This window comes from Hydra vulgaris, chromosome 04 (assembly GCF_038396675.1).
Source record: "Hydra vulgaris chromosome 04, alternate assembly HydraT2T_AEP".
Classification (NCBI taxonomy): domain Eukaryota; kingdom Metazoa; phylum Cnidaria; class Hydrozoa; order Anthoathecata; family Hydridae; genus Hydra; species Hydra vulgaris.
The window spans coordinates 12,995,038-13,013,371 of record NC_088923.1 but is presented as its reverse complement, the minus strand read 5'-3'; the positions used below and the strand labels follow the sequence as shown (position 1 = coordinate 13,013,371).

Below are 18,334 nucleotides of genomic sequence, written 5' to 3'. Positions count from 1 at the left end.
ATATATAATGATAGTGATTCCATGGTAGTAATAGTTTAATTTATAATTTTTGTTATAATTTTTGCAATTGTTATGTTTATTTTTAAAATTTTTTTTTAGTTATAAATATTATTATAATTATTTTTACCATAGTTTTTATCATTAGATTTCATTAGGATTTTTATAAAAATTATCTTATTATGATTTTTATTAAAGTTATCATATTATAGTTATTATTTGTAATGTTTTTTTTATTCATATTATCTATTTTTTATTTATTATTACTATAATTAATATTATCATTATTTATTGATGCTTTATTTTCTTTTCTTTCCCCCCCCCCCTTTTTTTTTTCTTTCTGTCTTGTTTTCATGTTAGTTTTCTTTTCTTTTTTTTTCATTTTTGTTTTTATTTTAAATTCTTTCTATGTTTTCTTTTCTTTTTTTAATGGTGTCACTCCATCGACTAGTTTTTAACTATACAAGTGATACCTAACTTTATTTATGTGAGTTTATAATATATTATTGTAAATTTTTCATACTTTATGGTTAAATAGTTGGACAAAAATATATGCTAGGAAAAAATAGTGCAATTTGTATCTATTCCTTCCAAACTTTCCTTTAGCTATTTTAAGATGTTTCCCTTCCACAAAAGAAAATTTCCATATTAAAGACATCACTGAAGTAAATCATTGAAAACATTGTTATGTAATGTTGTAACAATTATGACTAAACTCTTTTTAACCTAGTTTAAAACTAAGAAAAGCATAAATAACATTTAAATTGCTATAAATAATTTAAATACAAACGTTTTTAGAACAAGCCTGCCATTGCACAGTGGGCCGAAAAATTATGCAAACTTCGATTGTTACTTTAATTTTTTTTAAATGTTATGAAAGGATCACTTGACACAAGAAACTTATTAATCGAATCTTGATTTGTACTTTTTCTTGAGGTCTTTCTGCTAAAATGTTCCTGAAAGTTACTAAAGTCTTTGTTTAGTACCTTCTTCTAACATTATTCCGATCGGAAGGTATTGTCTTGTAATTATGGCGTGACCATGACCCAGAATTTTTTGAACAGATTGTGACATTTAGTACCATGAATATTTTGGTAAATATAGTTTTAGTGCAGTTTTGCAAAAACTTTTAAATTTTATAGAATCTATTTCATATCCTGAGGACAAAGTGACTAAAATAATATAAAAATTAGATAAGAGTTTCATCAACATTCAATATCTCAGCAGTTGATTTAAAGTTAGCAAAAGCTCTGCTGGCAGTATTTTCATATTTACTAGAACATAAATGTTTTGTAAATTGAGCATATGTATTGAAATATGTTTATTATATAATATATATATATATATATATATATATATATATATATATATATATATATATATATATATATATATATATATATATACACACACACACACACACACACACACATATATGTATATATATATATATATACATATATATATATATATATACATATATATATATATATATATATATATATATATATATATATATATATATATATATATATATATATATATATATATAAACATATATATATATATATATATATATATATATATATATATATATATATATATATATACATATATATATAGACATATATACACACATATATATATATACATATATATACAAATACATACATATACATATATATATATATATATATATATATATATATATATATATATATATATATATATATATATATAATATTTAAACATCTTCACTTCCAACAAGGCTGCAAGCAACCACTAATTAAAATTGGAAGTTACTGGGAGAGAAAATATGAAGATTGTAGAGCAAGATAACGATTGACAGACGACTTAAAGGATTGCAAATTATATGAATCAGGAAAGCAAGATGAAGGAAGCGAATTCCAAAGAGCTGATGTTCGAGGAAAAAAACTAGAGGAATAAGCGTTTTTGGAGCACTTAGGAACAGTCACAGAAAAGAGATGAGACTTAACTGAATGACGAGTAACATGAGAATGAATTTTAGTAGATGGCACAAGAGACACTAGCTCTTTAGAGCAGTGCCCATTATAGTATTTGTTGAAAAGAGAAAGAGAAGCAACATTACGGCGATGTGATAATGGTTGAAGGTTGGCTGCAAGAACAGGTCCAACTATGTTTACAATGCGTTTTTGCACCTTGTCTAAAAGTGAAAGGGCATTATTAGAAGATTCGCCCCAGATATGGCAACAGTATTCCATACAAGGCCGGATTTGAGATTTATAGAGATAGAGAATAGAATCTGAAGTAAGAAAGTGTCGAGCTCGATAAAGAGATGCAACCTTAGCAGATGCTAAATTTGTAACATATTTGATATATGGTTTCCAAAAAAGATCGGAAGCAAGAGTTAATCTTAGAAGATGAAGAGTAGATGACTCATCGAGTACATCACCGTTCATAAATATAGAAAGATCTAACTTATTGCGATAACGATTGGCTGAAAAAAATTGAGTTTTATCTGTATTGAACTTCACCAGCCACTGTGAGCCCCATGCTCTAGCAGAAGTGAGATCCTTTTCAAGCTCAAATGCCCCCTCCAAGCAATCAGAGAGTGTTGGTTTCTTATCACGACAAGAATAAATGGTAGTATCATGAGCAAACAATGCCACATTAGATGTGAGAATATCTGAAAGATTATTAATGTAAATTAAAAAGAGTATAGAGCCAAGGGTAAAACCTTGAGGAACCCCTGAAATTACAGGATATGAAGAAGAGTGTTGTCCATCAAGGACAACTTTTATACTACAATTGACAAGGAAGGATTCAATTATCTTAAAGATGTTACCTGATACACCATAAGAAGAAAGCTTATGGAGAAGACCTGCATGCCAAAATTTTATCAAAAGCTTTTGAAATGTCAAGAGCGATGGTCTTAACCTCTCCTCTATTATTCGCTTAATCATACCCTGGTTAAGTCGAACCATTCACTAACTCTTATAGTATTTTAGGGTCCATTTGACAAAAAACTTTGCTTAACTAGATTTTTTACTTTGAATTGTATAAAAGCCCATGTAATAAAATATCAAAACTTGCAACACTTCAATGAAAATTCCAAAAAAATTAAATATCAAGAGTAATATTTATAAATATTTAGCATAATATTTATAAATATTACTTTATAAATATTATATTAGTTTCAATAAACAATACATATAACAAATATATTTGTTATATAACTTTAAATTGAAACTTTTATAAGTATGCTCACAAACAACAAAAGAAAAAATGTAATGTCACTAGTTTCACAAATGCATTTCTCAAAATATACGTCAGTATATAAGTTATTTATATACTATATTTCTATAAGTATATATATACCTACACTAATATAAATGATATTAGTATAAGTCTATTATATATTTATTAAGTACATAATCAAATATATAAAATATTATTCACTTATAAAATTTAAATGGCACATTCAGTTTAAATTAGAAAGCAGTTTTCTGTTTTGTACAAACAATGAATGAAAAGTTATGAATTCATTACTGCTCAGATAGAATGGAATGTTTACTATTTTCAAAAAGTTTCGGCTTAATGAGAATAGAAAATTTATATTAAAATTTGATTAAATTTTGAAAAATCAAGTTTTAATCCTCATGATTTTGTAAAAATGTAAGATTTTTTTGCTTTATTGATTTTAATTTTTCACACATCTTTTGTAAAGAAATATTCTTAATCTTTTTTTTAATTTTAACTAGTATATATTTTAAACAACATTTCTGTTGTTTAGAATGACTGCAATCAAGCATGTTAATTCAACTCCAATAGGAAACTAAGTTATATTGTCAACTTTTAGTAAATAGCAATATTTCATTGTTTTTATTCAATATCAAGACTACAGTAACATATTTTTTCGGGTAGATAGACAAATGCATTAACTAAAAAACCACAACTTTTTTGTCTGATTTCCTGGACTTCACATGAAAAAAATTTAAAGAAAAAATTGTCCACCTTTTTCCTTGTACGCACTGGTACGCTTTTAAGTGACCCCTCTCCATACTTGCATACGTAATTCATGGATGGCTCCATGGTAACCAATTTCCAACTCTGAATATCGCTCTTGAAGACTTAATGCTGAGTGCACATAATCGCGCACGTTGATAATGTGTTTCAGTATTACGAGCACAAAATATCGTGCTGGGCGATTTTATTCATCACATGCATTGTGTGTATATACACACACACACACACACACACACACACACACACACACACACACACACAGAATATGACTTACCAGATCCTCAACTTTTAGGAAAATCCACAACCAATTCCAATTGGTTCATGAAATCGGTCTGAATTCTACTCTTTACTTGCCGTATTGCCAATTTATCAGCTTCGGTTCTAGCCTGGCATTTTCTAGTTTTATTTTTATATCCATTATGAATAATTAGCTCAAAAAAGTTTATCCAAGCGTATAGGCTAGATAAACCATATTTTAACTCTAAATTATTGGTGTCTAAATTCAACACTTTCTTCAACTTATTCATGTCTTTAGTAGACAAATCACACATTGAACAACACTTTGTTGAATTTATCATAGTTGATAAAATTGAACTTGAACTTATCCATCTATCATGATATTTCTTTACCAGAAAAAATAATGCCTATAATATCACACTTTTCTATTTCAGTATCAATAATTTTTTTTTCTTCAACAGCATTCTTAGTTTCTTTTTGAAAAGAAAATCTTACTTGTTGACAATATGCAGTAGATGATGGCTTTTCATTTCTTCACAGTACAAAGTTTTTATTGTTATTATGTCCACTGAGTTCTGATGGTACCATGCAAGTAATAAATAAGCCCTTTTCATTTGTTAGACTTTTTTCACGACTTTCAAATTTTGTGCAAATCAAAAGTACTAAATACATTGTTATTTGACAGCTATTTAATAAATGTTGATCTTTACTTAATTTTTTTTTTTTTGTAAAGCTGTTAAATACTATAAATATATCAACTAATTTAGTATGCACATAAAATGTTAAAGGTTACTGTTTACTATAACTAAGCATAAAAATTAAAAGTAAAAAATTCATGCTTTTTTTTTTTATTATATGGTTTTGAATATAACAAATATTTCATTTTTAGGTTTTGTCCACCACCTGGCCCACTGCGCATCGCTCTCTTATGTAAACTGATATATAAATATTATCTGATAAAAAATAATTTTATATATTACTATAAACTCTTGAAAAATTTATTTAAGCTTAAAAGAAACTCAAAAGCAATTTCTATTTTTATTATTGAAAAGAAGTGTAGAATTGGTGCGTTTACAATTATTTGCAGCATTTTTATTTTTATTACTAGTTTAATTTGCAAAATATTTTTCTTGAAACATTTAAAAAACAGATTTTTTTTTATGTTTTCAAATTGCTAATAATTATATATTTAATTAGAGGCGCAATTTTTATTTATTTCAAGCACTGAAATAAAAAAAAAGGTTTGTTACTAGGTGACATTTATTAAAATAATTGTTTCTATTTAGCATACCATTTTGCCAGTATTGTTATAAAAGTTATTAAGCTGTTCATCAAATAACTTTAGTTATTGGTCTGCAGTTATTCATATCAGTTAAAAAATAATAAACATAAATCAAAGAAAAAATAAATTGACATCTTTGTTATAAAATACAGTAACTATATAAGTGATGTTTATTACTTTACTTTTTTATGTAGAACTGTTTTTTGAGATAAGAATTTAATATTTTTTGAGACGTTTTTTTACTTATCTTTAACTTCTTCAACTTATATTCTTTAAATTTATCTCTCACATATTTTTTAAAATAGAAACAAATGTGTTTTTAATAGAATGAATGAGAATTACTAAATAAATATTTTTATTTTATGAATAACACTGCATTGCAAAATTTAAATAAATAAATATGTCAATGTTAAATAAAGCATCGTGTTTTACTTTTATTGCATAGTTTTAGGGGCTGACCCTATAGAGGAAAAACCATCCTGCCTAACCATAGTACTTGAATAGGTGGGATAAATTTCAGCTCGTGTTCATATGAAAAAAAATACCTCGCTCAAGTGGGACGTTTTCAAGGTCATGTGATATTTGTTAACAAATAATCATTCACATCAATTTTTAAATTAAAAACTAAAAAAAAAAGTTTAATAAAAAAACTCTTTCGATTTACATAAAATTACTTGATAACTTTTAACTTTTTATTATATGCATATTAAACGTTTGATTATACTGCATGTTTTACAAAATAAATATCATGAATAATTTAAAATTAACTAATAGAAATAAAACTTTAGCCTTGAAAAACTTCAAGACAAATATTAAAGTTTATAAGCATACATGATCAAATGACTTAAATTTAAAAATCAAGTAAATAATACTTAAATTTTGTAACAAAGCTGTCCAGTCCACCTGGGATGGTTTTCAGCGTGTGTTAATACGAAGAATTCTCACCCCATCAACCCGGGTTGTTCCCAGTAGTTCATAGGCAAGACCTTGCCTAAGCGGGGTGAAAAATTTTACATATAAACGCAATGTTAAAATTATATGAGTTTTAAAGGAGAGGTGAGATTTAAGTAGTTTTTCTATCCCGGTTAGTCAGGGTGATTTTTATTCATATGAACATCATTTTTTTTTTTCATTTTACTATCTTTTGTTTTAACTATATTCCCTATAATTTGTCAACAACTATTACAGATTCCGGAAGTACTATTGATTAATCATGTTAAATATAATCTTGCATAGGTGTATTGGAAATATTTAGAAACCTCCAAATAATGCATTAACACTAACATTATACTACTGCATAATTAAATTTTTAGATTAAAATATTCATATATTAATTACAGATGTACTTTGTTTTACAACTGCTAATCAACTTTGACAAAGTTTTTTTTCAATTCTTTATTTTTTCTACATTACATTTTTAATAATTCTAAGCGGTTGTTTTGAAAATTAAAGTGTTTTCTTCAATTCTCTTCAATGTCAACCTAATGCGTCATTACAGTTGGCAGAGAATTTTATATATTATGATTTAATTTTAAAAACAAAACAAAAATAAATAAAATTATTAAGTTAGTTAACTAAAAGGCACGTGTAATTAAACATTAGTTAATTCAAAGCTAAGTTATTTAATTTAAATAAATTAAAAACAAATATTTGAGAATTAACAGATGATGAATAGCAACAGAGGCAGAAGATATTATAATTTAAATGTTCACCACAACTTCACATACTGCTAAGGAAAGGAGGAATTGCCATTTTTATGTCATACTGAAACATTTGAACATTTTATGTAATCAGAAAGTTAAAGGAATTTGGCTTAGATAGTGAAGATATTGCAAAATTTACAAACCTTTGCATGACGAAGAACTGTTGCTCGATAACTGCACTAGATGGAACAGTGTTTTTAAGATGATAAATAAGATATTTGGATGTGTTTTTTTTTTACAGCTTAGAAGGTGTAAAAAAAAACACTCAAGGAACTAAACTGCCTAAACATGTTAAATGACATTGACTTGGATTTGTTGAAAACGCTGTCTGATTTATTGAAAATCATTGCTACTGCATTAGTTCGCAGCAAAATAAAACAATTTCGGAGTGTGAGATTGTTATGGAGATATTAGTTATCAAATTGAAGATTCTAGAAACTGACATCAGCTCTAAATTTGCTGAGGCATTAATCTCCAGATACGAAAATTGTTGAAACATTATGTTAAGTAGCCTCCTCATCAGTAGTGGCCTTCTCGGCCTTGAGGAGGTGAATAACAAAAAAAAAAAAAAAAAAAAAGTTAGAATTCGATTTTTTTAAAAAATATAAACACATTTTTTTACATTTCGAATAAAGATATTCAAGTTACTGCTGCAAAACTATTATATCAAATATTTGCAATAAAAGAAAATAGTCTCCCACCATAATTAGATGATTGCGCTATTGGCAAACAAGGAGAACCATCACAATCAATATCTTTTTTTGCCAAAATTCAAGAAGCTCTGAATAAAAATCAATCAACATCTAAATAACCAAAAAAATCAAGACCTTTACCAATCAGTTAAAAAAATATAAAGCAACTGGTGTGAAATCAGAAGCAATTTTGAAATTTGAACTAGCCTACAATAGTCAAGCCATTTATTAGATAAAACCTATTCGTAAAAGAATTGTGATAAAAAAAAATTAATACTAAGAAATAAAAAAATAAAAATATTTTTAAAGATCTATAATGAATTATAAATTGAAATATATGTTAAAAATATAAATACAAGAAAAATATCTATCTATTTGATAGTTTATTCAAGTTAGTCTATTGTTAATTGAAATGGGAATTTGTTTTAATATTTGGGGAGGGGGGGATGATTCGAATTTTCCCATTTCAATTAACAATAGGCTAAATCAAAACTCTTCTAATGAAAATATTTTTAACTCTTCCTAATGCGTGTATGAAGATGCTCTTAAAAAAAGAGAATTTAAAAATTTCGAGCAAAAAAATGAAACAAAAATTGTAAAAAAGTGAAATAGAAATAGAATTTGGTTCAACCCCCCCCCCTCCTCCCGTACAGCAAAAATGTTTCAACAAACATTGGAAAAGCGTTTTTAAAAATAGCTGACAAACATTTCCCTCCCTCTAATAAATTGCACAAAATTTTTAACAGAAACACTATTAAAGTAAGCTATAGCTGTACAAAAAATATTGAAAGAATTATAAAATGCCATAATTTTGCATTGATTAATAAAAATGAATTTCTCAAAGAAAAAAATACTGAAAATTGTAACTGCAAGCAAAAACTTGACTGCCCTATGAATGGCAAATGCTTATCAAAAAATATTTTTACAAATGCATTGTTTCCTCGCAAAACAACCCTGATAAACAATATATTGGCTTAACCAAGGGCAAATGGAAAAAACGTTATGCCAACCACAAACAATCTTTTAAACATAAAAAGTACTCAAAAGAGACTATGCTGTCTAAATATATTTGGCAACTAGAAGAAAAAAAAATTAGTTTTAAATTAAACTGGTCTATCCTAAAAACTGCACCTGCCTATAATAACATTTCCAAAAAAGGTATACTATGTTTACGAGAAAAATTTGAAATTATTACTCATTTAGACCAAGAAAATTTACTGAATAAAAAATCAGAATTAATTTCTAAATGCAGACATGAAAATAAGTTCCTTTTAAAAAACTATAAAAACAAATGACCAGCTCAAATATATCCAAATTTTAAAGAATTCTTTTCATGAATTTTTAATTATCTAATGTAGTTAATGCAACTTCCTGGTTGCAAAATACTACAGTTTTTTTTTTAAACATCTTCGCTTCCACTAATTAAAGTTGGAAGTTACTGTAAGAGAAAAGATGAAGATTGTAGAGCAAGATAACGATTGACGGACGATTTAAAAGATTGCAAATTATATGAATCAGGAAAGCAAGATGAAGGAAGCGAATTCCAAAGAACTGATATTCGAGGAAAAAAACTAGAGGAATAAGCGTTTTAGGAGCACTTAGGAACAGTCACACAAAAAGGATGACACTTAATTGAATGACGAGTAACACGAGAATGAATTTTAGTAGATGACACAAGAGACGCTAGCTCTTTAGAGCAGTGCCCATTATAGTATTTGTAGAAAAGAGAAAGAGAAGCAATATTACGACGATGTGATAGTGGTTGAAGGTTGGCTGCAAGAGCAGGTCCAACTATGTTTACAATGCGTTTTTGCACCTTGTCTAAAAGAGAAAGAGCATCATGAGAAGATCCGCCCCAGATATGGCAACAGTATTCCATACAAGGCCGGATTTGAGATTTATAGAGATAGAGAATAGAATCCAGAGTAAGAAAGTGGCGAGCTCGATAAAGAGATGCAACCTTAGCAGATGCTAATTTTGCAACCAATTTGATATATGGTTTCCAAGAAAGATTGGAAGTAAGAGTTAATCCTAGAAGATGAAGAGTAGGTGACTCATCGAGTACATCACCGTTCATAAATATAGGAAGATCTAAATTATTGCGATAACGATTGGCTGAAAAAAATTGAGTTTTATCTGAATTAAAGTTCACCAGCCACTGTGAGCCCCATGCTGTAGCAGAAGTGAGATCCTTTTCAAGCTCAAATGCCCCCTCCAAACAATCATAAGGTGTTGGTTTCTTATCACGACAAGAATAAATGGTAGTATCATCAGCAAACAATGCCACCTTAGATGTGAGAATATCTGGAAGATCGTTAACATAAATTAAAAAGAGTATAGGGCCAAGGATAGAACCTTGAGGAACCCCTGAGGTTACAGAATAAGAAGAAGAGTGTTGTCCATCGAGGACAACTTTTATGCTACGATTGGAAGGAAGGATTCAATGATCTTAAAGATGTTGCCGGATACACCATAAGAAGAAAGCTTATGGAGAAGACCAGCATGCCAAACTTTATCAAACGCTTTTGAAATGTCAAGAGCGATGGCCTTAACCTCTCCACCTTCATCTAATGCACGATAAAACCTGTCAGTTATTACTGTTAGCAAATCAGCTGTAGAACGAGAAGATCGAAATCCATATTGATGGTCAGAAAGTAAGTTATTAGATTCAAGATGAGAAATTAAGTGTTTGTTAATTAAAGATTCAAAAACCTTGCTTATGATAGGAAGAAGACTTATGGGACGGTAGTTAGACGAATCAGATCGCTCCCCAGAATTTTTGAAGATAGGGATAACAGATGCGGCTTTCCAGCAGGCTGGAAAACAAGACTCTGATAAGCACTTGTTGAATAGTTTTGAGAGTATAGACGACAGCTCCGGAGAACACTTCTGCAAGACAGTAACAGGTATGTTGTCTGGGCCACAAGCTGTAGAAGAGTCTAGGCAGGAAATCACTTTAGATACATATGCTGGAGTGATATGAATGTCAAGCAATGGATCAACCTGTTTGTTGGCAATATCAGGTAGAACGCAATTAGTGGAATCAAGAGATGATATTGATGAAAAGTTTTTAGCAAACAGTTCGGCTTTGTCTTTAGGTGAGGTGACAAAGTCTGAACCATACAAGAGAGGTGGAATTATAGATTTGCCCTTATTATTGATATTATTAAAGATTCTCCAGAAGTCACGAGAGCCTAATTTTTGAGATGAGATACGAGATTTCATGACCTGAGAATAGCGGGTTTTGGCGTTAGACAAAACCTTTTTACAGTTGTTTCTAGCAGTAATAAACAGACGTCTGTTTTCTGGAGAATTGTTTTGCTGATAAATATGGAAGTAACGGTTTCGATTGGCAATCGCAGCAGCACAGTGTGAGGAAAACCATGGAGGAGAGTGAGGCTTGACCTGGAATCGTCGAGAGGGAATAAAAGATTCCATGCCAGCCTGAATCCACGAAGTTATGTAAGAAGCACATTTGTCGACAGGAAGTTGAAAGATTTCTACCCAAGGGCCATCACGAAGAAAATCACGGAAAGAATCCCAGTCAGCTTTACTGTAGTTGTAAGAGGTTCGATAATAGGGGTATTCAGGTGATGAAGAAGAATGAGATATTAGTTTTAAAGAGATCAAACTGTGATCAGAAGCACCTAAGGGTGAATGTGGAGAAACTGAGCACTGACTAGGATCAGAAACAAGACATAAGTCGAGTAGAGAAGGTAAATGATTAGGGTTGTCAGGAAAGCGAGTTGGAAAGTTGACTACTTGAGTTAGGGATTGAGAAAGGCAAAAGTTGTGGGCTTTAATGCCTGCAGAGTCATTGACACTAGAGCCAAGCCATTCAGAGTGGTGAGCATTAAAGTCACCGACAACAACTATATTAGCTGATGGATAAAGAGAGAGGGCTTGGTCAATATGATCAGAAATAACATCAAAAAGAGTGCAGTCTTGAGATGAAGGAGAGCGATATAGAACAAAGAGAAAGGCAATAGAGTGAAGTGGTGCTAAACGAAAGCACATGAAAGAATATTCTGTGGATTCAAACCTAGTTTCACGACAAACAGGTGAATTCTTACGAATGTAAATGCCCAGGCCAAGCATGTGACTATTTGAGTCTTTACGAATCAGAGGAAGATAACCATCAACACTAAGATCACAAGATGAGACAGCCAAACTCAAATTAGTCTCACAAAGAGCAAGTAGGTCTGGTGAACTTTGCAAGAGATAAGACTCAACAGAAGAAAAGTTACTTCGAAGACCACGAATATTAGTGAATGATAGGTTTAGAGAACTTGGTGATGATGATGGTTTTTTGTGTTTTATAGTTTTTGGTACTTTATTCATTTTTAAATTAGATTGAAGAACTTGACTCAAAGCATAGATAGTACTCAGAACACCGTTTAATAGCCCAAGCAATTGCCTCATTACTACTAATAAACCCTAAGCCATAACAAAGGGCTCCAAATGTGGCCTCTGCAATGCACACTAAAAGTACAAACAGGGACACCATCCATGCGCAACATGGCACTGTTAATACTTTGATATTTTTCAGCTGTTGATGGAATCAGCCTCTCTGAGAGCTACCACAGAGTTCGGAAAACCTGACTACCAGCCGGCCTCAGAACCATAAAACTGAGTTTTAGAGCTGTACCCTCATAAGGAGATAATAGAATGAGTTGCCTAGTCATATAAACAGTGACACAAGCAAACCCATGCATTGAATCAAGAAGATCCAGCATTCAACATCCTAAACTGGAAACAATGTATTAAAAATACATCTGCGCCAGCCTAATAGATGAAGAAGGGGTGCGAGGCTGGTCAACAGATAGAATCTGTTTACCCCTTAAGTCTTTGCCTAGGAGGCCTTCTACAAGACAGTAGCTGGGTGCATTTAACATCTGCCCAAGATGAGTATTTTTATCAAGACACCATCTCTAGCCTTTACTCAACCAAGAGCCCCAAGGCAGGGGGTGTTTTAAATCGGAGTTGGCATCTCCTAGCCTTTGCCTAAAAAGGCGTATCCTACAAGGTAGCAGGACATGAAGCAGATTGTACTGGGTTACATGTTACCAGTAGCAGGATAACCTGATTTGACTATATAGTTATTACATAATTATAACAATTCCCAACTTCCTGTGAAATATTTTTACTATAATTTGAAAATTTTTTAATGTAAATTTTTTAATATATATATATATTAAATTTTTTATTATATATATATATATATATATATATATATATATATATATATATATATATATATATATATATATATACATGCTGTTTGTGTATTCTGGCCCACAACTTTGTAGTTCGAGCACTTTGAAATGGTATATTATAACAAGATATACAATCTCTATATACTATAAATATCATGCAGCAAATTTTTATTAAAAAAATAACTAATTAATGAAATAAAAATATAAACATGGAGTTTTTTCACTTTGTGCTTTACAGAACTTTTTAAAAAAATTTTAGTTTTTGTAAAGTTATAAATCTTTTTAGTTTTTTTAAAGATATAAAGTAACTTTAAAGTTAAAAAGTACATCTTTTTACATGCATAAATTTTTTTTTAAGCTAAGAAAAAAAGTAATAATTAAGTGTAAATAACTCTAGTGTAATAATACACCAGGTTAAAAAAAAATAAAAAATAGCATAAATATTTAGAAAACAAATTACTACTTTATTAAATCATACTTATATTTGTTCCTGCCATAGACCCTGAAGTGTCAATAACAATTACGACATCTTTTGGACTTGTAGAACTCATTTGAAACCAAACACGATTTCTGCAATCATATAAATCTGGTCCAGCATTACTATAACCATTTAAATTTCCTGGAAACATTCGCAAAAAACCTAAAGACAATAAAAATTATAAAGCCAAACTTTGTCAATTACATTTAGTTAATTTAATTTATTTAACGATAGTTAGTTTATTTTTCTACTTTATTTTTGACAAATAAAGTAGAAAAATAAACTAACTATCGATAAAATTTTATGAAAAGTAATGATATATTATAAATAAAATATGAAAACATGTGTAAATGTATTACAGCATATATTATACACATCATATATATTTATAAACATTCACATTATTATGTCTATAAATATATACTTTATACTTACACACATAAAATATATTACACACCTAATATATGCATATTACACTACAATATACTATTACATGTGTATAATTTATGCACATGTGATAATATATTATACATATGTAATATAAACATATACAGATATAAATTATATACATTATACAGATATAAATTATATACATTAAAAACATAATATATTATATGAGCATATTTGTGTTTTTTATGGTGTGTATATGCAAATGGTATCATGTTTAAAAAGTGCCTAAATAAATATTATAAATATAAAGTAAATGAATATAATATATAAATAATTTTCATGACCAACCTGTTTTAGACTATAATTGTACAGTTGTTGTAAAAGGGACAAGTGAGCGGTGAGCTTTTTATTACGGACTGAGTATGAAAACTCTTTATTTCATGATCTTTTTGCTTTTAAAAAATTGTAACAAGTATCTCAGAAATATTTTATAAAAAAGCAGAGTGAATTTCTAATAATGTATATGCTAAAGAAGCTCCAACAAACATACAAAGTTGACTTATGAAACACCAAATTGCAATACTTAAAAGAAATCGCAAACTATTGAATAGAGCTTTTTCCCTTTTGATTTCAACATAAGATTTTACTTCGTAAGATCATAATAGGTTGGAGACATACAACATAATATTTATTTAGAAAACTATGCAAAGTTTTTACAGGAATAATCTACAAAAACTTTTTCCTACACTTTTCATCAACAAAATTGCTAATCAATGAATCTAAACCATAATTACATGTTAATATTTCGATGTATATCATGAAACATGAAAATTCTATGAATGATTTGAGTATTTGGAAAAGCAGTTTCCATTTATTTTTCCTTAACAAAAGAGACTCTTTTGTAAATAATCTGCCCGGTAACTGTTAATCCAATCAGATAATCAACAAGAGATGAATAAAGTTCAGAACATATATCTAGAGTAATAATTGCACTTTGCAAAGATTGGAAACAGCATGCTGATTCCAAATCATCTTAAAACAAAAAATATTTTCCAATAAATTTTACAACGAATGAATGCGTTTTCATTCATTTACAATATAAGTAAACTCCCGGTTATTCGAACCTCCAAGGGAAACAAGAATTTCCTTCGAATCACCGAAAGTTCGAATAACTGAAAATCTTCTTTAAAGTGACCAATTTCAAGTTACTATTAAATTTTAACAGTAGTAGAAAGTAAAAAAGAAGAAAAACTTTGGAATAGGATGCCGTTTAAGTCTTTAACTTCTAAAAAAAAAACAATCTAAAATAAAGAAATAAAATATTTACAATTTTTCGAAAAAATCGTCCATTTTCAATTGCTTTTTTGCCTTTAAAGAATGCTTATCAAACATCACGGTTAGTCTTAACTAAATTTAGGTTTTCTGAATTGTGTCCAAATTAGTTTCAACGTTTTCTGAACGACCATCTTTAATCCGCCATTTTTTCTGCCACAAATTTAATTGCAAAAGACAAACGTCGAACAAATTTTGTTTAAAAAAATGTTAAGAATCGGTAAATCACATCCTCCGACTATTTTAGATCATCAAAGAACAGAGAAAAAAGTATTAGTGGTCTTTTTTGTGGTCGCAAATGTCATATGAAAATAAACAGCCAAAGCCATATAATTTCTAAATTTCAGAGCTGTTTTTCGGGTAATAACATTGCTGATGATCGATACTCGATTGTGTCCAAGGTTGGTATACTTAATGATTTTTAACTAAACAAATATATATAAAAAGTATATATGTCATAAACGTAAAACCATTCACATAACTGAAAAATTGGATACCTTGTTGAACTCAAAGAAATAAGATTTGATAAATGAATCAAATCTCATTTTGCTTGGTACTAGCATATCTTTATCTTTTTAAGGTGTAGGGGTATAGTTGAAAGAACAAATGTTGTTGATCTCAGGCAGAAAATTAATTTTGACTTTGACTGGTCAAAGATGACTATCCCGGCTAAAACACGAAATGGGTTAAATGTTATTTTATTTGTATATCTGTTGTAAAGAAATATAAAATTATAATTTTTTATATAGTTTCAAGAAACTAAAATCTTGCAGCTGTGAAATATGTAAAATCGCAAGAACGCAGGGAAAGATACCCAAGAAAAAAATCTGGTATAAAGAGTTTTAAAACGGCAGCTATTAGTCCGCGGTGTAGTTCCTGTCTGACTAAAGTTAAAAGAGGATTGCATCATAAATGCAATGCAACAACGCTCAGGTAGAAAAAGTTTTTATAACTTTGATTATTTGACTGTGAAAGGTTGTATACCATGTTCTATAGAAAACGAGTTCGTTAATGTAATTTTTTTTTCAGAAATGATATATCAGCGGCATCCGGATATCAAGGTATAAGAAAAACCGTATTAATTTGCGTTACTTATAGAGAGATAAGTGTAAAAAATGTTAAGAATAATAAATCAAAAATGATAATTTTAATTTAAAAAAACCTTTGTAAGCTTTTAAGCCAATAACCTTTTTAACAATGTAAAGTTGTCGAAACCTTTTCCATTCAGTCTTCATAGTTTCTTAACTTATGTAGATGTCAAGGAACAAATGGCTTCTCACTTTATTAAAGAAAAGCTATGTAGTGAAAGTGGTAACACTATTTCATTGAAGACAGGAGGTAGTAAACTGAAGCTATCTATAGGATCTGAGAATACTCCAAAAACAACCAATTTTGCTCACATAAATCTTCTTTATATTCAGAATTTTCTTTCCTTAAATAACCATCAAATGATAAAACTTGCAAATATAATAAGGTAAAATCACAATACTCATACAAATTTAATTTTGCACAATAAATTTTGCAATATTTGGAGTAAAACTTATTATATAAAAAAATTAATAATTACAGAGTTGTTGAAAAAAGAAGAAACGCTGTAAAACCTGGACTGAAAGACTGTGTCTCTGATTTGGACAGTTGTCTTCTCCCATTATTTACCAAAGAAAATATTTTATTTGAATTTAAAAACAAAGATAAAACTTTGGAATATAAAAATATTACAGCAGCGTACTGCAATGATGTTACTCTTTTTGTTAAACTACTCCTGGATCTAAAATGTGTTGATTCTAAGAATCATTTGCTAAAAATTGCTGTTGACGGGGGGAAGTGGTTTTATCAAATTTTGTTTAATTATAGTTAATCTCAATGAAATTTTTCAAAATTACGGCAAAGTTGAAATAGATTACCTTGAAATAAAACCGGTAACAGCTTGCTGGTCTTTATATAAAGATGGTCTAAAAAAAATATTTAAAGATTTGTCAGTAAATGCTTCATTTTTTCTTCTAGTAGCTCCAGAAATCTCAGAAAGATATTTAAACATTAAAACGTTATTTGAAAAATTAAATCTTGAAAAAGTTAAGCACATTGGGGTATGCGACATAAAACTTAGTCAAATTCTGACAGGTACATTTTTAAGTAGCAGTTCAATTCATCCCTGTTATCTATGTGAGTAGGATAGAAGAGAAACTTAAACAAATGCTCCATACAGAACTTTCGAGAGCTGTCAAAACAACTATACAAAATTCAAGGAATCTGGTTCAAAACCTAAGTGTGCACAACATTTTAAGAATTGTATAAACCATGTATTAGTATATGGAAACCCCTCCGAACTTCTTGTAGATAGACTTGTTTTACGGGAGCTTCATATTAGGGCGGGAACTGTCAACCATGTAATGGATAACATTATTTGGTCGGAAATGAACATGAAATGGGTCTTGGAGTTTATTCGGAGCAATCAGGAGAATGTGTTCATTACCTCTTCAAAACTGCCTCGTGGAACCGGTACAAGGTGTCCGCAAATAATTCTAATTATGAATATAATTTAGTAAGGGCATTAGGTTCTTATAATGGAAAACATCTTGTTTCTCTTGGACATGTTGATCTAAATGTTGATATTTTTTTAGTGATTCAATTCAAGAAGAAATAGTTTTTAATTTTATATTTGTAAATATTTTGATGATTTAAAACATTCCAATTATGTAATTATGCAATCTTAATCTATGTAATATAACACAATACCATCTGTATTATTCATTTTCAATAAATTGTCTTTAATTTTTACAATAAAATTTTGAATGAAAACATGGCGGACCAAAAAATGGCGCAAAACACTTGCAAAAAAAGGCGCAAAATAAAAGGCGCGAAAAAATCTTTAAAATGCCATAATTACTTAATAGGAGTTTTTTGATTTGGTGGACTATATACATAGTGATCAGTAAACTATACTCTTTCAGAAAACGTTGAAATTAATTTGGACATAATTCAGAAAACCTAAATTTAGT

The 18,334-nt window shown here is 29.1% G+C and overlaps 1 protein-coding gene across 3 annotated transcripts in view; it reads right to left on the bottom strand.

Moving 5' to 3' along the window:
• LOC100214788 (voltage-dependent calcium channel subunit alpha-2/delta-4) overlaps positions 1-18,334 on the bottom strand; it is a 70,967-nt gene that overhangs the window by 23,038 nt on the left and 29,595 nt on the right. Inside the window, exons 1-2 of one of the 3 annotated variants that reach the window (XM_065795490.1) lie at positions 15,331-15,521; positions 13,614-13,775 (exon numbers count right to left, since the gene is read on the bottom strand). In XM_065795490.1, the coding sequence (XP_065651562.1) occupies positions 13,614-13,764 (151 nt within the window). In that variant the 5' untranslated portion in view covers positions 13,765-13,775; positions 15,331-15,521. Of the gene's footprint in view, positions 1-13,613; positions 13,776-14,351; positions 15,144-15,330; positions 15,522-18,334 lie in introns of those variants that run through there. The other 2 variants (XM_065795489.1, XM_065795488.1) reach the window with 2 other exon arrangements.